General features: G+C 35.1%; 3 protein-coding genes across 5 annotated transcripts; all 3 read left to right on the top strand.

The window, feature by feature from the left end:
* Nucleotides 1–749: 749 nt before the first annotated feature.
* LOC100779433 (probable sulfate transporter 3.3) lies at nucleotides 750–9,044 on the top strand. 2 transcript variants are annotated; one of them, XM_003528493.5, is made up of 13 exons: nucleotides 751–1,339; nucleotides 1,903–1,951; nucleotides 2,066–2,273; nucleotides 2,886–3,057; nucleotides 3,152–3,217; nucleotides 4,777–4,890; nucleotides 5,008–5,124; nucleotides 6,265–6,391; nucleotides 6,492–6,778; nucleotides 7,331–7,521; nucleotides 7,623–7,702; nucleotides 8,168–8,244; nucleotides 8,344–9,044. In XM_003528493.5, exons 1-13 carry the CDS (start codon nucleotides 1,049–1,051, stop codon nucleotides 8,533–8,535), a joined length of 1,971 nt encoding a protein of 656 aa, XP_003528541.2. In that variant the 5' UTR covers nucleotides 751–1,048; the 3' UTR covers nucleotides 8,536–9,044. The 2 variants fall into 2 exon arrangements, with proteins under 2 accessions (XP_040873311.1, XP_003528541.2); XM_041017377.1 differs by lacking the exons at nucleotides 4,777–4,890; nucleotides 5,008–5,124 and having other exon boundaries at nucleotides 750–1,339.
* A 1,243-nt stretch (nucleotides 9,045–10,287) lies between these two features.
* Nucleotides 10,288–21,745, top strand: LOC100786727 (SEC12-like protein 2). 2 transcript variants are annotated; one of them, XM_003529366.4, is made up of 10 exons: nucleotides 10,288–10,731; nucleotides 11,120–11,220; nucleotides 11,843–11,993; nucleotides 12,387–12,478; nucleotides 12,634–12,733; nucleotides 18,530–18,605; nucleotides 18,682–18,802; nucleotides 18,972–19,088; nucleotides 19,174–19,241; nucleotides 21,339–21,714. In XM_003529366.4, the coding sequence occupies exons 1-10, from the start codon at nucleotides 10,435–10,437 to the stop codon at nucleotides 21,416–21,418; spliced, it is 1,203 nt and encodes a 400-aa protein (XP_003529414.1). In that variant the 5' UTR covers nucleotides 10,288–10,434; the 3' UTR covers nucleotides 21,419–21,714. The 2 variants fall into 2 exon arrangements, with proteins under 2 accessions (XP_003529414.1, XP_040873310.1); XM_041017376.1 differs by having other exon boundaries at nucleotides 10,334–10,731; nucleotides 11,158–11,220; nucleotides 21,339–21,745.
* On the top strand, nucleotides 12,742–18,522 carry LOC102665832 (uncharacterized). The gene is made up of 2 exons (XM_006583847.3): nucleotides 12,742–14,406; nucleotides 14,643–18,522. Exons 1-2 carry the CDS (start codon nucleotides 13,758–13,760, stop codon nucleotides 14,756–14,758), a joined length of 765 nt encoding a protein of 254 aa, XP_006583910.1. The 5' UTR covers nucleotides 12,742–13,757; the 3' UTR covers nucleotides 14,759–18,522.
* Nucleotides 21,746–21,760: the final 15 nt, after the last annotated feature.

Raw genomic sequence — 21,760 nt, 5'->3', positions numbered from 1 at the left:
TGTTTTAGTTTTTGAAATTGGGGTGTATTTATCTTTTAGTCCTTCAAATTTATAAATGCTATATTTAGTCCCTTGCACAATAAATTTATACTTGTGATGGATTTTAGCTGTCATAAATTATTATTTTTATTTTTTAACCGCTAAAATTTATATTTTAAAACCACCACAAAGTGTGAATTTATCAAGCGATCAATTAAAAAGAATAATTTGTCAAAAATTCAAAGATTAAAAACAAAAATTAGTAACTAAAAAAAATACACATTTCAAATTTAGGGACCAAAACATTGACTAAGCCCAATAAATAACAGACTCTATGAGTAGTAAAAAATAATGAGCACATAAGAACTTTAGACTTTTAGGGTCCATTCGGTTTGTAAGAAAAGAAAGAGAAATGAGTGGAAGGTTTAAAAAATTTGGGATGAATCCCACACTTTCATATATTACTTTAATTTAAATAATTCTTCTCAATTTTATTTCTTTATTTTCCTCTACCAAATGGTACCATAGAGTCATTGAACGAGGAGTGAAAAATGTTTCATTTTCAAATTCTAGACCGTTTATAAGGTTGTTTTAGTGGTTGGAGAAGAATGTAAGGGGAAGGAAGGAAGGAGAAGTTCAAATTCTCCTAACAAACAAAATTAATAAACTAACATTTTTTATAAAAAAAAAATATATAAATGTACGAATGGGAATCCTGGCATATCAACCTGAGCATCAGCCAAAGGCCTACTGTGTGAGCTAACTGCCTCAAATACTAAATGAGAAGTACATAACACAAAAATCGTAGTACATAATGATAAATAACATTTATACCGCATAGGATTTTTTTTCATTTTTAAAACTATTTTAATTTATTTATTGTTTCTACCCTCTTGCAAATTTGTTTGATATATAATGGTGCGATCTTGTTTTGTGTAGTGTGTTGTGTGGGTGTAAATTAATGGGGTAAGGAGACTCAAAAGCATTGCTCAAATCAAAAGATAAAGCTATGTTTAGCACATAACTTTCCATAGTTTAGTTCTCTTTCACGGAACGTAATTCTGATTTTATGGAAGTAGCATTGGACAAAGTGACAATGGACCAAGTACCCAATGAAGTGCACCAAGTTGTTGCACCACCCTACAAGAGCTCCCTACAGAAGTTCATCACCAAGGTTAAGGAAACTTTTTTCCCTGATGATCCTCTGCGCCAATTTAAGGGACAACCACTCAAGAGAAAACTAATCCTTGGAGCTCAATATGTGTTCCCTGTGCTTCAATGGGCTCCTAGTTACAGCTTCAAACTTTTTAAATCTGACCTTATTTCTGGTCTCACCATTGCTAGTTTGGCCATCCCCCAGGTTAGTCATCAACAAGGTTTTAAATTACATTTGTCCAGTTTTGTTGCCATGTAGGTTTAAATATGTTTTCGATCCTTTGAAGTTGGTTCTATCCTTTTTTAGTTGTGACAATTTTTTACTGCAAGAGGAACTAAAAAAAATATTTCACAAATTTGAAGAACTAAAACATGCATAATTTAATTTGAAGACTAAAAATCACATATTTTTAAAGTTGAGGGACTAAAAACATATTTAAGTTTTAAAAAAATTACATACAAGTTGTGATGCAATCGCATCAACCTCAAAAAGATGTTTGACATTGCTGCCACAATTATGGTTACAAGTTGCGGTTTGATTGCAATTCTTGATGTTAAGGAATACTGTAGAAAAATGTGACTAATGCAACTGCAGTTGTGATTGCAACATAATTATGGAATCCTACAAACTGACATTGTGACATTAATTGTGGTTGTGTACTCCTTTTTAAAATCTTGCCTCAGGTTCAATTTGTTTCTTAGACAAGAAAAATTATTAATGTCCTCTCCACTTGGTTTTCTTCTTCAATTATGTGTCTTGTCATTCAGGGAATCAGTTATGCTAACCTTGCAAATCTTCCTGCAATTCTGGGACTCTGTGAGTATGTTGATTTTGCCAGCAGTGTGGCCGATGTGCTTATTTTGTTTTACAAATCAGAACCCATGCTATATCTAGTGCTATTGTTATAATTTTCTTTGGTACATATTTCAGATTCTAGTTTTGTTCCCCCCCTTGTGTATGTTGTTCTTGGAAGCTCAATGGATCTTGCAGTAGGACCTGTTTCTATTGCTTCCCTAGTGCTGGGATCCATGCTCACAGAGGAAGTGTCTCCCAGTGAACAACCTGATCTTTTTCTTCAATTAGCTTTAACTTCAACATTCTTTGCTGGGATCTTTCAAGCCGCTCTTGGAATTCTAAGGTAATTAATTCCTTATTAGCATTTCCATTTTTAGTTAAACTATTTACTTAGTCTCTGTAGTTATTTTAATTTTAAGTTTCAGTCTAGATACTAGAAAATGATAAGTTTTAGTCTTTACATATTTTTGTTAACCAAGTTTTGGTCCTAGTCACTAATATCAGACTAGAAAATTGAAAGTTTTTGACTTTACACATTTATGTTTACCTAAGTTTGGTCCCTCTCACTAACATGAATTTTTTTGCAGTATAAAACTGCTCCAAGAACTTTCTACCACTGATAAACTGGAAAAAAAATTGTATAGAGGCTAAATCTTACTGTTACTTTATGATAATTTGTTTAAATTTATTTGTTGAGAAAAACATTTCTTTAATAAAATAAACAGTTTTTTACTGTTTCAGTATGTTTGCTGAATCTGTTTTTGCATAAAAAGTAAATTTTTAATTTTAAACAATCTGACTCTTATGCATAGAGAGACTAAGAAGCTTAAAATTGAGACAACCATAGAAATTAAATGAATAGTTTAAGAGGTTAACCTTCAATTTTTCATTTGGAAAATGACAAAAGAAAAAGGGTCTCAAGTGAAATATGAGGTAAAGTCTCAAATGATTGCAGGCTAGGATTTATCATTGATTTTCTATCAAAGGCAATCCTTATTGGGTTCATGGCTGGATCTGCTGTAATTGTAGCTTTGCAACAGCTCAAGGGCCTTCTCGGAATCAAACATTTCACCAAAAAGATGGCCCTGGTTCCAGTTTTGAGTTCTGTTTTTCAAAATAAACACGAGGTTGCTCCTTTTTTTTTTTTATTCTTTTCCATTTTTTTCTCAATATAGTATACTTTATTCTAAAAAAAATGTTATGTGTGGCTTTCTTTTGCAGTGGTCGTGGCAAACAATATTGATGGGGGTTTGCTTCTTGGTGTTTTTACTGGTTGCAAGACACATTGTACGTTTTTATTTTTCATTTTTACTAATTAAGTTATACGTATTTTCTTACCGTTTTTGTTTGAAATATATAACTCAAAGCTTAAATGAATTTAACTTTGATAATTTACTAGTATAAAAATTTATTGCATATATTTTAATAATAATTTTTCAGATTATATAATAAATTTGTTAAATTATGTGAATTGGCTTATACTAATATATATATAATTAAATTATCAAACGAGATGCGAACTTTGACTAAATATTAGCACAAAACAATTTACATAAATAATCATTAAAATTAAACTAATTTTATTCTCATTTTCCATATTCTTTCTTTATTTTCTCGATCAGTCAAATTCATACAAATTAACAAATATAATTAAATTATTAAATGAGATGTGGACTAAGATTTTTTTCTTTTTTTTACAAAAAAGATGTAGAGTAGGACTAAGTATTAGTATAAAACAATTCATATAAACAACACGGTAAGAATATGTTAAATAAAACTAACCGAAAAATTAGTTGTAAATTTATAAATGAGCTTATAACTAAAAGCTGAAAAAAAATTACTTATTAAATTATAAGTATTTGATAAAATTAATTATTAAAGTAGTAAAAAATGTAAAAATGATAGAAAAATAATAAAATTATGATTTATTTAAAAATGATAATAAAAAAATTGGATAAATATATTTAAGATAAAGATAGAAAAAAAGTATAAAAAACTAGAAGTTAGATGCTAACGTTTAAAAAAAAATACTTCAAGTAACATTTAAAAATACTAAAAGCTATTAACTAGTTTGTAAAAGAAGTTCAAAACTAATTGAAATGTCTTGTCTAACATAACATAAAACTCTTATTGTTTCTTAAGTCTAGAGTTTTTTTTTTTAGTAGATCAACCTTCCTCTCCAATTTTTTAAAAATAAACTAAAGTTAAACTATTTTTATTCTCATTTTCAATTATTTTTCGGTTTTCATAGTTAAATTCTTACAAATTAAATAAATTAATAATTAACTGGAAAATTATAACTATTTACTTCAAAATCAATTTTGTTAATATCCATCTAAACACGCACTAAATTATTCAACTCTTTTTTTTTTTTCAAGATGATGATACTTTTTTTTATCATTTATCATTTATTAAGAAATTCTCTTTCCCTCTCCCTCCTTTCTTTCAGCTATTTTAAATTTCTAAAAGAGTCTTGTGTTTATGGTTGATGGCAAAGATTAGTCATTGTTTTCAATGAAGACTATTTTATACCAACCATGATGAAAGGAAAAAAAAAATTGTAATGATAACATAGCAACTCTCTCATAAGAGATAAAAGAACAACATCACTTCAGTACCTGACTAGAGCAACTTGTTTGGAACCACTTGAATGAACAGAGGGTATAGTATTATTGAGCATTCACTAACTAACTTGTACCAAGGGAGATATAAGGTAGGTTGAATGATGATTAAGGGAGAAGGAACGATCCCTCCCTCCCTCCTGTTAACAAAAAAATTAACATTCTAATAACTAACATTTGTTGATGAAAAACAAAACTAACTTGTACCAAAATAAATATGTGCAGAGCATAAGGAAACCAAAGCTATTCTGGGTCTCAGCTGGAGCTCCTCTTGTGTCTGTCATCATCTCTACTGTCCTCTCTTCTGTAATCAAGGCTCAACTTCATGGCATCAGTGTGGTAACTCTCTCCCTCCCAACATTGCTTTTGTAATCATTATCACTGAATTTTAAGAGCCACATGTTACTACGACTCTAACTAAACCAATGTACTGCTACTTGCTGGTGTGGTTGCTAGATTGGAAAATTGCCACAAGGAGTAAATCCTCCTTCAGTGGATAAGCTACTTTTTCAAGGAAGTCATCTCGGTCTAGCCATCAAAACTGGCCTTGTCACTGGCTTATTATCCCTCACGGTACGTTTCATCCTTCTCATCTATACACTGTTATTCATTGGAACTTGATATAAAAATAAAAGAAAACAACAACAACAACGCCTTATCCCACTAGGTGGGGTCGGCTACATGGATCAACTTCCGCCATAATGTTCTATCAAGTACCATACTTCTATCCAAACCATTAATTTCGAGATCCTTTTTGATAACCTCTCTTATAGTCTTTTTGGGTCTTCCTCTGCCTCGAATTGTTTGTCTTCTCTCCATCTGGTCTACTCTCCTCACTACAGAGTCTACCGGTCTTCTCTCTACATGCCCAAACCACCTAAGTCTATTTTCCACCATCTTCTCTACAATAGGCGCTACTCCAACCCTCTCTCTAATAGCTTCGTTTCTAATTTTATCCTGTCGAGTCTTACCACACATCCACCGCAACATCCTCATCTCCGCTACACCTACTTTATTCTCATGTTGGCTCTTGACCGCCCAACATTCTGTTCCGTACAAAATCGCCGGTCTTACCGCAGTCCGATAAAACTTTCCCTTTAGCTTGATCGGTACCTTTGCATCACATAACATCCCCGATGCTTTTCTCCATTTCATCCATCCTGCTTGAATGCGATGATTCACATCCCCTTCAATTTCCCCATCATCCTGTATTACAGACCCAAGATATTTAAACCGTGTAACTTGAGGGATAATATGGTCTCCTATTTTCACCTCTGAGTTAGAAACCCTCCTTCTTTTGTTGAACTTACATTCCATATACTCCGATTTGCTTCTGCTTAGGCGAAAGCCAAAAAGGTCATTAAAAATACATCTAAATTAAACCAAGGATATTTTGGAATGATAACATTAAATGCATGAAATTAGTTAAGATTTACTTATATTTTCGATAAGAGTGAGTAAACAACATCATTTTTTATGTCTATTGTTTTTCATTGTAATCGTATCTTTCATTACATTTGTACTTCTCTTTTTTTTTTCTCTCTCTTTCTCTTTCTTAGTTATGAAACATGTTATACAATTTCTACTACAAATAACGTTTATCTTATTTATATAACTAAACTGAGCATAGATTAGGATTTTCTTTTCTTGTGGTTTACTTAGTTAGAACTTTGAAGTATGAAGCGATAGTTGAGCATTGGTATTTTGAAACAGGAAGGAATTGCAGTGGCAAGGACATTTGCTTCTATCCGAAACTACAAAGTGGATGGAAACAAGGAAATGATGGCAATCGGGTTCATGAATGTGGTTGGCTCCACCACATCCTGCTATGTTACAACAGGTTCATGCCAGTAGCCTAAAAGCCTTGTAAATTAATGAAGCCTAAGTATTAAGGTTTCAAAAACAAATATTAACCCATTTAAATGATGAATTTCTTTCAGGATCTTTCTCTCGCTCGGCTATCAACCATAATGCAGGTGCTAAAACAGCAATGTCAAACTTAGTAATGTCTGTGACAGTCTTGGTGACACTACTGTTTCTTATGCCATTATTTCAATACACACCAAATGTTATATTGGGTACTATCATAATAACAGCAGTGATTGGCCTCATTGATCTCCCTTCTGCCTATCTCATTTGGAAGCTAGACAAATTCGATTTTGTTGTGATGTTGACTGCATTCTTTGGTGTGATTTTTATCTCTGTCCAGCTTGGCCTTGCTATTGCAGTAAGTTCATGGTTTCTGCAATTTGTCTTGCAATGCTTACCTATCAATCATATTATCTATGGAATTGCCATTATGTTTGATGGCTGCTTTTTAAATTTACTTTTCTAGACAGTGGTCTTTAGAAAACTGCTAGCAGCCTAGTAACACACTCTTTCAAATATATTCTTTATTATTAACTGAAATTTATTTGGATTCATAGGGCAATGTGAGTCTCACTCCCTATTATTATTGTAATAATTTCATGATACTCAACAAATTTCAATTAATTGTAAAGAGTATGCTGGAAAGAGTGTATTAGAGGTTGTGTTGCCAACACTCCTCAATTCTTGGTAATCTATGACAACTAAGACCCATTTTATTTTGCATAAATCATATTTCTGCATTTTAGAATTTAGTCATATAAACAATGAAATGATAAAATCCAGAGAATAAGTGATCTGTGGAAGCTTGGGAAAAAAAGTTTAAGAGCTCTTCTTTTTTGGTTTAACATTCTAATAGCTCTTTTGATTAATCATTTTGATTGACCACTGAGATGCCAATCTTGTTGATCAGGTCGGATTATCAGTTTTCAGGATACTCCTGCAAGTTACAAGGCCTAAAACAGTAATGTTGGGGAACATACCTGCAACAACCATATATAGAAATATTCATCATTATAATGAAGCTACAAGAGTACCTGGTTTTCTTATTTTAAGTATAGAGGCTCCCATCAATTTTGCAAACATCACATATCTCAACGAGAGGTTTGGTTTCATTTTTACAGATTTTATGATGTTTGTGAAACTTTTCTAGCTGCATTGGTTATTGTTTTCACTGTTATTTAACCATTTGCATTTATTATCAGAATATTACGATGGGTAGATGAAGAAGAAGCTACTATAAATGATAACTTATGCCTTCAATTTGTGATTCTGGAAATGTCAGGTAATTACATCAGTATTTGAAACTGTAAAATTGGACTTTGGTAAACATATTGTCTTGATTTCTTGTGAATCATTTAATTTTTATTTCAACTATATTAAAACTTACATGATTTAATTCAGGTTCACAATAGCTGGATTTTTTTTTCTAAAGATAAATCTTTTTTGTTTATATATTTATTACTTATTATTGGATTGTTGAACCTGGAAAATATAAGCACCAATTAAACCATATAGATGACGGAATTTCTGGTGTAATATGGGGGAGTTATCACCTCTCTTGAGGGCAACTATATGAAAGACTTAACATTTTCATCCATTGAGGGAGGTTTGAGTTGATTGTATTTTAGAGATCTTTGTTCGAGTATATTACAGGACATGTTTCTCATACTTTCTTTTGTATGCAAAATGGGATACACATTCAATAATAAAAAAAATATATCAATGATATGATCTTTGAGATTTTCAGCTGTGAGTGCCATAGACACAAGTGGAGTCTCACTTTTCAAGGACTTGAAAACAACATTGACAATGAAGGGTGTTCAGGCAAGAATACTAAACACTGACAAACTTGATTTATTTACACACCTTGACAGATAAGAATTAAGTCTCTCAACTGCAACTAACTAGAATGAGTTGTGACAGCTTGTGTTGGTGAATCCTCTAGCTGATGTTATAGAAAAGCTGCAAAAAGCAGATGAAGTTGATGATTTCGTTCGAGAAGATTACCTTTTCATGACAGTTGGAGAGGCTGTAACTTCACTTTCATCACTAATGAAGGGCCAATCACCAACCATGGAAGAAGAGGAGGCACAGAAAATTGTGACTGAGTACTAATTTGTTACTTAAGATAGCAGAAAGGAAAACAAAAATTAAAAAGAAGCAGCAGCGGCAGAGTAGAATAGAGTTGGTATGGACTGATTAATGCAACTAGTTTAGAAAACTAGGCTCCACTAGGCATCTCCTTGTGGAATTGAAACTGTCTCCTAGAATATATAGAATGGCCTCACAACTCACAAGCGATCCTTGGCCGTGAGTTGAAGTGGTAACAAGTTGGTTGTGAATTTAGGCTTGAGAAATACTAGTAACACACTTTTTTGTGTTGCTAGCACTCCTCATTTAGGCATCCATGCTGATTTCCATGTGCTTTTGAGCACCTCAGGCTCAACAGAACCTCTTGTGAATATCTGTTGTGTACTATAAAATAAAAACCTCAGAAAAATTGACTAGTCAATGTAATCCATAGTGCTACTCAATCAGTGTACATAACATTTGTGTGTAACTAGCATTGAACTCTGGAGGATAAGTCCTCTTTATAGCATCATTATCTTCTTGGTTCTTATTTTCTCTTGAGGTTTAGTTTGTGTCCTGATTATTTTCTTGGGGGTTGGGATGTCTGTGCTACTAGTTTTACTATTTGAACAAAAATTGCAGCACTGCACATTATCTATAGTGAGAAAATGCAGTATCAATCTAGTTTGTCACTTTATGGCCGTCTAAAAATTATTGAGGAAGGCTATATTGAACTGCATACAAGATAATTGAGTTTTAGATATCTGTTCTTACTGCTGGTTCAATAAAAAAGCAATACAAAGGTATATAATCAGATACATATATGACAGATTAGATTAGATTACACGATTTACTATACGGGTGTGTTTTGGAGGAGAATAGAGAGTTAATAGTAAAAACTAAGATTGAATTAAATCAAATCCATTTGTGTTTTTTAAGGTGACAAGCATCCTGTACTAGAAGACACAAACAAGAATCAAATCTTGTTTGGATACGACTAAAACTTTAGATCATCAACTCATAAAATATATTAAAAAATCAAAGTTTAAATACAATTTTGTTCGTCTTATTTTTTAAAATTCACAATTTTGGTGTTCATACTTTAAAATAGAGACATTTAGTTTTCCTTTTTTTTTTTAATTCATAGATTTAGTCCTCATATTTAAAAATAAAGGCATTTTGTCTCCTATTTATATAAAATTTGTTATTTTGATTTTTCCATCAAACTAAAACATTGACTATTAAGGGATTAACATTGACTATAACACATTAAACAAATAATCTTATGCATTATGAATATAAAAATTATTTTCTCTATCTATAATAAAATTTTACTTTGACCATAACTAACATCAACCTTTAGTATTATGAAATTAGATATCTTATTTTTTTTATATATACTTGTAATTAAACATAGTTATTCAAGACAACTTACAATCTGATCTTTAAACAAACAAAGTTAATTCAGTTAATAAAAAATAGACTCATGTCCTAGTCAAAAGATATAAGTTTGATTTGTGTTGTTAATGCAATGATATTATTAGTGAATAATTTATAAGCATTATTATAGATGTTTTTTTGAACACGGAGGTTTACTTCTTGATGAGTCTTAAGCCCAACTCACCACTTCATACGAGTTGATCTACATGCTAAATGGTATAAATCTCATGACTTATTGCATCAAAAGAATAATGAAACTTTATTATAAAATATATTCATTTTATAAAAATACAACAACTCTTTTATTTTTAATAAAATTTTATAAATTTGTTTATTTGCGTAAAGTCAACCTGCCAACTAATACATTAATGTTTTTCATTAAAAGATGAAAATAAGTTTTGTGTTGTTCATACTTCATAGCAAAAACGCTTTCTCAAAACAAGCAGTGTCACGCAGCTGAATCATATTCACTCCAAAAAAAAAAAAAAAGCTCAGAGAGAGAGAATGGGGAAAAGACAAATCCCAGACCCTCCGAACTTTAAGAAATACGGCGTTCCTTTCTACTCCGTTGCGTGGATTCCCCAACACGTTGTCAAATCGCGCCAAATCGAAACCGCCGATGAGTCCTCGGACTCCGATCACAGCACTTCGCCGGCGACCGAGGCGGAGAAGGAACCCGCGACGGTCGCCGGTAACTACCTGCTGTTCGCCGGCGGCGGCGGAGCAGGCCACAGCGGTATCCCCAATGCTTTGGTTATTGCGCACTTCGATGTCGCGTCGAATTCTCTCTCTGATCAACCGGTACGCGATATATTCCTTCTGTTGCTTGCACGATTCCGGAATTGTTAGGGATTTGATTTCGTGGCGAAATTTTCGTGATTCCGAAACGAGAGGAATCGGATCTGGTTTTGATTAGGATTTTCGTTGTGTGATGCAATGCGGATTATTGGGTTAATGCTTGCTTTTGTTACAATGTGAAAAATCTGTGCTAGTTGCTTGATTTAGCTGTGTGGTTGATTTTCTGTGTTGTTTTGTGGAAGTAGATTTGTTCGAATTGTTATCAATTGATGTATTGAATTTTTATTGTTTGTCTAAGATTGTATAAAGATGTCTGCAGAAAGATGTGGTTCATGTGATTATAATAATATTACTATATTCTGTTGTTTGAGTAACCTTGTTAATATTTCAGGTGTGTAAGCTAGGAACTGATTCTGAATTGCCTTATAGGATGGCACTTAACTCTAATGGTGATGGCCTTATTTGTGCAATGGAAACGCCCATGGTTTGCAGGTCCTTTTTCTTCCCATCACCTCTTTGCGTTCATATCTGTTAAAATTCATGTCAAATGTTTTGGATGAGTGAACCCAGACTAGTTTGAGCTTACATGTAGAGGTCATGCTTGGTTGAGCATTTGGAAAATTAAATCATCTTTCATCTAGACTTTATCATGTTCAAATAAATTTCCATTTTCTCCCTTTCAACCAAGTGGTATGAAATACAGATAAAAGTAGGAAAATAAGATGACGGTTTCAAAATTGCCTGCTTTGTATGCTTTTATGATCCAACGTAGAGATACAATTCCTAAAAGTATTAAGAACTTTCTAGTTTCTAGTATGTTGAGGAACTATGTGACACCTGTATAGATTAGGTATGTATCTAAATATAACCTTGTTTATGCTGACCCTCTAGGTAAGGACATTAGCTTCGAATGAATTGAAGTAATTCAATCATTTAGTTATACAACTCTATCTATATAAATTTTTACTCACAAACATTATCTTTTATCTTATATTTTAGTATAGAATATTGAACTGAAAAACGAGAAACCCAATAGACTGTATGGTAGTTTAGTAGTTCTAACCATAGTAATGATGTTGAACATCATGATCAATATTATGCCTTGTTCATGAAGATGGTTTGACTGGGATCAAAACAAGAGCTCTGAAATTCATAAGTTGAGTCTGAAGTTGTCAGAGAAAGTGCTCTCACAGTTGGAGGATGTTGGACAGCAATTAGCATTGGCATTCAACAATGATGGTACTGCACTAGCTGCTGGTGGGGAGGTATAGATTTCCTTTATATTTACAGAAGTCAAAAGATACCATTTTATAACATTGATGTTCATTTTTAGCAACATGAAAGAAAGATGATTTTTGGAAAATATATCCACTAATTAATTATTACTGCACTTCGTTTTCAACTGAGGAATATTTTCAAAAAGATTAATATCCAAATTCCAAACTCGTGATGTACTTTTTCTAAAATTAATATTAAACAGTGAGAAACTTCTGTTTTATTGGACAGTAGTTGCATGCCATGCATATGCTTTAAATTTTCTTCACTACAGGATTATTCATTCTTCTGGCAAATAACTAAATAAGCATTAAAATGTAGAAAATTCTTTGCTGATAAAGGAGTGGAATGCTTTATGATATTGTAATTTTGGTGCAGTACAGGATGGCAATCTAAGGGTTTTCAAGTGGCCTAGCATGGAAATTATTCTCAACGAGACTAATGCTCATTCTTCTTTGAAGGACTTACATTTCAGGTTTGTTGTGCATAGCAACATATGCATTTCACAGATATGTTACTCTTTGGCTTCATAACTCACAAGGAAAAGAAGACAGTTGACGAAGGGGTCTCTATAAACCCTGTTATTTGTGAAGGATTGTGCCTTACAGTTTGGTTTTGTTTGTCTTGCAGTTCTGATGGTAAATTACTTGCCTCTTTGGGAAGTGGTGGCCCTTGCAAGGTTTGGGACGTTTCTTCATCAATGGTCTTATCTTCTCTATCAAATGAAAATGTGAGCAATTGATACCAGTACAGAAAGTTAACTTCTCTTAAACTTTGCATGGGCTTGATAGTTTTATGAGCTTTGTTTGAAATTTTCTCTTCCTTCTAGATTGTTAAAGTATTGTGTAAGTATTGTGTAAGTATTGTGTATATAGCTGTATGTAGACAGTTGTATTGTGCAAGTGTAAACAGCTGTCTCCCTCTCTTTGTACCTTATATGTATATATATATTTATTAGTGTGTAATGAAAAAGCAGTTTGAGTGTGAGTACACACAAATTTCAAATCTCAAGTTGGTATCAAAGCGGGTACGGTCTCGTTCTGATTGTCTCCGGCATCGCCACCGCCGTCTTTGACCACCATCCACCGCCGTCTCTGTCTTATCTTCTGGCGATCCCAGGGTTAGGTGCGCCTTGAAGAGCGCGACTCACCCGTAGAAGTTGCGTGGCCAGAATCTTAGCCACGCGCCTCCACACGCCGCCACCATTCCGCGCCAGATCTGGCGCGTGAAGCTCACTCGCCGCCCTCCGGTGACCGGAAGCTTACCGGACCAGTCCCAGCAGCTTCATCGGCCCCTTCTAGGCACATTTCACTTCTTGTTTTCCAGTATTGACGCGCTTGGCCGTTCCAGCCCTTGCGTCTCCTTCTTCTTCTTGATCGGAAATGGCATCTGCCGGTCCTGTGTTCTCCTTCTCTGGAACTCCCACCATTACTACTGCAAAACTCAATTGGAAGAACTACTTATCTTGGTCGGCCTCAGTGGAGTTGTGGTTTCTTGGCCAAGGATATCATGACCACTTGGAAAAAGGAGCTAGTGCTGTTCCAAATGACAAGAAACCTGAGTGGGAAAAACTTGACTTTCAACTATGTGCTGTGCTGTGACAATCTGTTGAGCCAGATGTTTTAGAAATCCTTAGATCATTCAAAACATGTTGTTCTTTTTGGAAAAAGGCCCAAGATATATTTGCCAATGATATTCAAAGTCTTTTTGATGCAACCCAAAAGGTTGCTGCACTCAAACAGACCAACCATGATATGATTGCACATATAGGTAAAGCTCGAGCGGTAGTGGAAGAGTTAAAAAGGATTCTTGTGGTTGATTCTTTGGATGAAGTAAATAGAAAGTTGGACAAGTTTTACATGGTTCTTATTTTGAAAAGTTTACATTCAGATTTTGATCATGTGCGTGATCAAGTCCTTGCTGGTGCTGACCAAAAAAAAAAAGTCCTTGCTGGTGATCAAGTTCCGTCAATGAACTCCCTAGTTACTAGACTTCTTCGTGTGCCCCACGTGTTGAAAGATGAAAACTTAGCTGAAGTTGTGGAAACATCGGCCATGGTAGCACCTCGTGGAAGAGGAGGAAGTCGTAACAACAGAGGAGGCCATGATGGAAGGAGTGGACGTCCTCAATGCACATATTGCAAGAGGATGAGTCATACTCAAGAAAATTGTTACTCCTTACATGGCTTTCCCGACAAGGTAGCACATGCATCTAAATCTGAAAAATTAGAGTCTAAGTTTTCTGATGAGGAGTACCAAGAATATTTGAAGCTTAGATATGAAAAATCCAGCAACCAAGTCCAATCCTCTTTGGTACCCTGTGTTTCAACAGCATGTATTTCTCAATTTATGGAAGGTCCTAGTCCTTGGATACTTCATTCAAATGCCTCTGATCATATTTCTGGTAACAAATCATCTTTCTCATCTATTTCTTTTCCAAAAACTCCTCACTTTGTTACTATAGCCAATGGGTCCAAAGTTGCATCTCAAGGAATTGGTCAAGTTTCTTTGTCTCCTTCATTAAAGTTGAACTCTGTGTTATTTATCCCTCATTGTCCCTACAACTTAATCTTATTAAGTCAATTGATTCGTTGGTTAAATTGCTCAGTAACCTTTGATGCTAATTCTTTTGTTATTCAGGAACATGGTACGGGTCGTCTGATTGGAGAAGGACGCGAATCACAAGGTCTTTATTACTTAGAATCCAGCCTTCCTGTGTCCTGTTTTGCAACTTCAAAGCCCGAGCTTTTGCATGATCGTTTGGGTCATCCAAGTTTAACAAAATTGAAAATGATGATTCCTAGTCTTAAGAACCTTCAAGTCTTAGAATGTGAGTCTTGTCAATTAGGGAAACATGTTAAGTCATCATTTCCTCAAACTGAAAAAAGATGTAACTCGACTTTCTCTACTATTCATTCTGACATTTGGGGACCAAGTTGTGTCACATCTTTTGGTTTTAGATATTTTGTAACCGTCATTGATGAATTCTCTAGATGTACTTGGGTTTATTTAATGAAAGACAGATCTAAACTTTTGTCTATATTTATCTCTTTCTTTAATGAGATTAAGAACCAATTTGGGAAAACTATTAAGATTTTCAGAAGTGATAATGCTAAAGAATACTTTTCTCATGATCTGTCCTCCTTTTTATCCTCAAAAGGTATTTTACATCAGTCCACATGTCCTCATACACCAGAACAAAATGGCATAGCAGAGAGGAAGAATCGTCATCTCCTTGAAACTGCACGCTCCTAATGTTAAACTCAAATGTTCCTATACACCATTGGGGAGATACAATTCTCACTGCTTGTTTCTTAATAAACAGGATGTCTTCTTCTTCTCTTGAAAATTAGATTTCTCACTCAATTATTTTTCCTCATGATCCATTATTTCATGTCTCTCCTCGGGTGTTTGGTTGTACTTGTTTTGTTCATGATCTCTCTCCCGGTTTAGACAAACTCTCTGCTAAGGCTATTAAATGTGTCTTTTTGGGATATTCTCGTCTTCAAAAGGGTTACAAGTGTTACTCTCCAATTACAAGACGGTACTATATGTCTGCTGATGTTACCTTTTTTGAGGACATATCTTTCTTCTCGTCCTCCATAGACTATTCTTCTTCCCTTCAGCAAGTTCTTTTAGTTCCATCTTTTGGTCCAATGAGTAATTTCAACCAAAGTGTTAGTGGAACCCCATCTGATCCACCAAGTTCAACTGAAGTTGCTCCTCCACATCTCATCACATATCAACGTAGGACACGGCAAGTTAGTTCTATAGTGCTTGAGTCTTCTTCTCGTGATTCTGATCCTCCTCTAACAGATCCTCAAACCATGGATCCTTCCTCCTCCATTCCTTCTCATAACTCTGATTCAAACTGACCCATTGCCTTCAGGAAAGATACTCGATCTACTCGTATTCCTCATCTTATTTATAATTTCTTGATTTATCATCGGTTGTCTCCTTCATACTTTTCTTTTGTTCTCTCATTGTCTTGTCTTATTGTTCCTAACAATATCCGTGAAGCACTTGATCATCCTGGATGGCGACAGACCATGATTGATGAAATGCAGGCTCTTGAAAGCAATGGTACTTGGGAGCTTGTCCCTCTTCCTCCTGGCAAGAAAACTGTTGGTTGTAGATGGGTTTATGCTATTAAAGTCGGGCCTAATGGTGGTGTTGATCGGCTTAAGGCTCGGTTAGTAGCTAAAGGATACACTCAGATCTATGGCCTTGATTATTGTGATACCTTTTCTCCTGTAGCTAAAATCACCACTGTTTGATTGTTTCTTGCTATGGCTGTCATGCGTCATTGGCCTCTCCATCAACTTGACATTAAAAATGTCTTCCTTCATGGTGATCTTGAGGAGGAAATTTATATGGAGCAACCTCCTGCATTTGTTGCTCAGGGGGAGTATGGTCTAGTGTGCAAGCTACACCGATCTCTCTAAGGGTTGAAACAATCTCCTCGAGCTTGATTTGGTAAATTTAGTCATATTGCGCAACTTTTTGGATTGAAACGTAGTGAAGCAGATCATTCTGTTTTTTATTGTCATACATCTCCTAGAAAGTGTGCTTATCTAATGGTCTATGTTGATGATATAGTGATTACAGGAAATGATGCTACTAAGATCTCTCAGCTAAAAGAACACTTATTCAGCTATTTTCAGACCAAAGACCTGGGTTATTTGAAGTACTTTCTTGATATTGAGGTGGCTCAATCAAAAGACGGTGTTGTGATTTCACAGAGAAAGTATGCTCTTGATATATTGGAGGAAACAGGCATGCAAAATTGTAGGCTTGTTGATAGTCCTATGGATCCAAATTAGAAGCTCATGATAGATCAAAGTGAAATTTACCCTGATCTCGAGAGATATAGGAGATTTGTGGGAAAACTCCTTTATCTTACTATTACAAGACCTGATATTTCTTTTGTTGTTGGGGTTGTTAGCCAATTTATACAAAATCCCCATGTTTATCATTGGAATGCTGTCATGCGTATTCTCAGATATGTAAAAAAGGCTCTAGGACAAAGATTGTTGTATGAGGACAAGGGTAGCACTCAAGTTTCTAGATATTGTGATGCAAATTGGGTTGGTTGTCCCATAGACAGGAGATCTACCTTAGGATATTGTGTTTTTACTGGAGGGAATATTATTTCTTGGAAGAGCAAGAAACAAACTGTTGTTGCTCGATCCAGTGCAGAGCCTGAATATAGATCTATGGCTATGGTTACATGCGAACTTATGTGGATTAAACAATTTCTCCAAGAGTTGGGATTTTGTGAAGTTGTGCAAATGAAACTATACTGTGATAATCAGGCAGCTCTTCACATTGCCTCAAATCCAGTCTTTCATGAGAGGACTAAACACATAGAGATTGATTGTCATTTCATTCGAGAGAAACTATTGTCCAAGGAGATTAACACCGAGTTCATCAACTCTAATGACCAGCCGGCAGACATTCTAACTAAGTCCTTAAGAGGAACTAGGATTTAGTCTATATGTTCCAAGCTTGGTGCATATGATTTGTATGCTCTAGCTTGAGGGGGAGTATTAAAGTATTGGGTATATAGCTGTATGTAGACAGCTGTATTGTGGAGGCAGCTGAATTGTGTAAGTGTAAACAGCTGTCTCCCTCTCTTTGTACCTTATATATATATTTATTAGTGTGTAATGAAAAAGCAGATTGAATGTGTAAGTATACACACAAATTTCAAATCTCAAGTTAGATAATTGGTTTAAATTTGGTTATTTCATGGATTGCACTCCATAGTGACATTATTTAGTCATGTTGAAGTATTGGGAAATATCATACATTTATCTGAAGTAGAAATTAGTTATAATTCTGAAGACATAGGCAACATGTAGTATCAAAGTGGTGTTGGAAAGTCACCTTAATTGCGGTCACCCCTGGGTTCTAGCCAACCTTAGTTGCAGCCTCTTTGATGGTTGTCTTAATCGCAGACTCAAGGGTGGTGTTTAGTCCCACAACAATTAGAGATATGGCTTAAATAGAACTTATAAAGCTTGAGCAGTCCTCGCCTTACAAGTTAATTGTGTGGTTGTGGACTAAACACTACACTTGGGGCTGGCAACCTCCAAAGAGGCCACAACTAAGGCAGGTTAGGGTTGACCGCAATTAAAGCAGGGCTTTATAACACTCCCCCTCACACCCAGGACTAATGAATCTAGGATAAGCTTTGAGACCATCTTAGGATTTGGATTTAGGGCCTAATTCAATCCCACAAAAGCAGATTGTAAGATGAGGACTGTCCAATCTTTATAAACTCTATTTAAGCCATATCTCTAGTCGATGTCGGGACTAAACACCACCCTAGAGGCTACAATTAATTCAGCCCCCAAAGAGACTGCAACTAAGGCAGGCTTAGGGGTGACCGCAATTAAGGCGGTTTTCCAACACCTATGCTGAACATGGAATATATGGTGCCTCAATATTATTCACATGTTTGACTTGGTGATTGCTTTGTCAGTAATTGTATACACTAATCGTATTTTGTTGAATTTATACAGCGCGAAACTTTTAGCTCTTGCAGATTTTCTCAAACAAATGACGAGACTCTGATCCTATATATTGCTGCCATGACTGGTAAATAATTTTGCAGAGAAAAATGATCTCCTTTTCATGTCTTTCAACTGACACAAGTTTTTATTGTTGTATATAGATAAAGGTGGAAGCATCCTGACCTGGAATACACAAACATGGGAAAGGATGGCCTCAAAGCATATTATTCGTGATCCAATCTCTGCATTTAATGTCTCAGCTGATGGAAAGTTTCTTGCGTGGTACATATTCTAATCTTTATTTTTGTACTACTTAAGATGTCATTCTTGTCTTTTCTTAAGCTACCTAGAAGCAGCAAATGGTGACTTAATTTTTGTGGTTTACCTTCAGACCTCAAGGGTGCATTTTGACAAGAACTTATTTCTTCTGTTTTGGTGGGTTGACATGCAGTGGAACACCTTCAGGAGACATTGTAGTTGTAAATTCAACAAATATGCAGATTCACACAATGATAAAAAAGGCTCACCTTGGCATAGTAACTGCTTTAGCATTCTCCCCTGATTCAAGGTTCGAACTCAAATGTACATACATTTTTCATGTGTCTTATGTCATGTTTTAAGGTAGTCATTGATGTGGTTGCTTCTGTATTTAGGGCGGTGGCTTCTGTATCCATGGATTCAAGTGCGAGGGTAACAATAATTGAAGAGAAGAAGACTAATGGTACGTGCATATTTCATAGTTTGTTGACATGTTAACTCTTCATTTTCTTGCTATACAGATTCATAATTGTTTTGCAGAACTCTTTTTACTTAGTGCAGTCCTTTCAGCCTATCCACCTGTAACTTAATTAACCTGGAATGTTAGTGGTCCAAAATTTTGTTGAAATGACAACATTTCAAAAAAGTTAGAAAGTTTAGCACGCTCCCTGTGAAGAATATCTAGTTCCCGAAAGTGAAAATTTATATAATTATTTTTGTGCATGGGTATAATACTGTACTGTCAATAACACTCGGTATAAGACTGCTAAGTACTGAAGCATGCCTGTGTTTAAACATGTGACCAGCCTAAATTTTCAACTCCTGCTACATGTGAAATTGGACCATATTAGCTTAAAGTGGGAAAATAAGTAATCCAACATAATATTTTTTTTTATCTGCAAAAATAATATTATATATTAGATAAGTTTCAGTATAAGTCCCCAAGTCGTACTGTGATTTTTACAATCACTAATGAGATCTCCCATGTGGAGGTTTGGTTCCCTAATACAAAACTAATCGTGATGGATTAAAGAATCAAAACTCTAAGTACATATTGATGATCCCTATCTGTGGAACTATTTTCCTTTAGTTAGAAAACCCTTCTCTGATATGGCTTGACCATTGATGAAAAGGATTGTTGAATCCTTTTTCTAGGTTCCTCAACCAGCTCCAACAAAAGAAAATGGCATCATCCAATATCTTACTGGTGTTGGGGCTATCGTTTGCAAATATGATTCTATTTCTATGGTTCCATATACTCCAAGTTAGTGCCACCCACCAAATTAGCCATCTTTGTGACTTGATACCAAGATGTGTATTGCAGAATGAGTGCTGCATGAAATTCTGCCTTGGGTGTTGCGAAAAAGGTCCCACCATGTTGATCCAAGACTAGGATTCCCACCAGATCTGCCTAATTCTATGACAGCTGAAAAACAAATGCCCTGCATCCTCCTCCTTTTTTGTACCGAATGGGCAGAGTGCATCATTGCTATTGATATTTCTTCGAGTCAAGTTCAATTTAATGGGCAGTCTGTCCCTCATTAATCTCCAGACAAAAAATGCTACCTTGTTTGGTATTTTTAGCTTCCATATGGCATGAAAAATTTCATCTGTGTTATCATCTTTTGAGTTCCTGTCCAGTAATTGGTATGCACTTCTAACTGTGTATTTTCCAGTGGTATCATTTGTCCATACCCATTTATCCAATTGCTGGAGATTTATATGAATAGCTTGTATTTCTTCCAAAAAATCAGCCCCCATACTTATTTCATTCTCGAATAGTAGCCTCCTCCACTGCATATCATTTCCATTTCCCTTCTGAACTGTCTCCCATCTGCAATATGTATTGCTTTTGTTGTTTCATGTTTAGGTACAATCTAGGATACTTTGCCTTTAAAGGGATCCCATCAGCCATCCATCCATCTTCTTAGAATCTAGCTTTTGAACCAGACCCTACACTCCTGCTTATGCCCTGTTTGAACCAGCTTTCCTCCCTTGAATTGTGGCACACCTTTTTCAGGTCATACCACCATTTGGAGACTGCTTGAGGTGTATTGTTGCCATCCAAGCTCCGCCAACCTCCATATTTGGAACTCTAGCCCAGAGTTGTCCCTGATGGTGAAATAGATTCCACTTCCACTTTCCTAGGAGAGCCTGATTGAATTTGGTCTAGTTTCTAATTTCAAGGCCTCCTTTTTCTTTTGATATTATTGTGTGATTAATTGAATATTCTTCATTCAAGCTCCGTAAGCCCCTTGCCATGTTTCAGTCGTTTGTATTCTGACATTTCTGTTCAAATAGATCTATTCCCAAAGATTAAACATATAAAAAATTTGCCTGGAATTGGGGAAAGGGTCGAATGTAACAACTTCCAAATTTGACCAACCCCACCACGACAAAAAAAAATAAAATTATATAATGCTACAAATGAACTTGGGAACTTGCAGTTCAATAAAATATATATGCTTTGCTTTGCTAAATGGATGTTGTATTTGATCATAAATCAAGTAGAGGGGCAATTTAGCACTTGACTCACTCCCCCCCCCCCCCTCTTAAGCAGGGCTTAGCTTGTGGATTGCATTATTTATCATCCTACTTGCAGTAGCCGCTTACTTCCTGAGGCAAGAAATTGAAAAGTGAAGGTTCCAAGATTTTGCTTATTGAAATATGAAACAATTAGCATCCTTGTGAATGCTACTGCTTATTTTTGATGCATTGTCATTTTTTAAGGGGTTTGCTGATACTTTTATATATTTTGGCATCTTTATGAACAGTTGTTCTAGGACACGACCCTCTCTCTAAAATGCCTTGTAACATGGGTTGTATCGTTACGTTACATGTTTCGTACAATGCTTCCAGGTAGAATTGAGCTATCATTCATTACTTGCTATTTGCTGTGTATTTTGATGTTATATGATATATAGCTTTCACTGTCAGAAGTAACCCGAGGGCACGGGTTTTGGATTACCAAACTTTCACAAA

Source organism: Glycine max, chromosome 7 (genome assembly GCF_000004515.6).
Source record: "Glycine max cultivar Williams 82 chromosome 7, Glycine_max_v4.0, whole genome shotgun sequence".
Lineage (NCBI taxonomy): Eukaryota > Viridiplantae > Streptophyta > Magnoliopsida > Fabales > Fabaceae > Glycine > Glycine max.
This window is presented reverse-complemented; position numbering and strand designations above follow the sequence as displayed.

Coding starts and splice junctions, on each gene's coding strand:
- LOC100779433 (XM_003528493.5), top strand. CDS start 1,049: ATGGAAGTAGCATTGGACAAAGTGACAATGGACCAAGTACCCAATGAA. Junction 1,952..2,065: donor TCCTGCAATTCTGGGACTCT/GTGAGTATGTTG, acceptor TACATATTTCAG/ATTCTAGTTTTGTTCCCCCC. Junction 8,245..8,343: donor TGACAATGAAGGGTGTTCAG/GCAAGAATACTA, acceptor GAGTTGTGACAG/CTTGTGTTGGTGAATCCTCT.
- LOC100786727 (XM_003529366.4), top strand. CDS start 10,435: ATGGGGAAAAGACAAATCCCAGACCCTCCGAACTTTAAGAAATACGGC. Junction 11,221..11,842: donor GAAACGCCCATGGTTTGCAG/GTCCTTTTTCTT, acceptor TTGTTCATGAAG/ATGGTTTGACTGGGATCAAA. Junction 18,606..18,681: donor ATATATTGCTGCCATGACTG/GTAAATAATTTT, acceptor TGTTGTATATAG/ATAAAGGTGGAAGCATCCTG.
- LOC102665832 (XM_006583847.3), top strand. CDS start 13,758: ATGATTGCACATATAGGTAAAGCTCGAGCGGTAGTGGAAGAGTTAAAA. Junction 14,407..14,642: donor TGCCTCTGATCATATTTCTG/GTAACAAATCAT, acceptor TTTGTTATTCAG/GAACATGGTACGGGTCGTCT.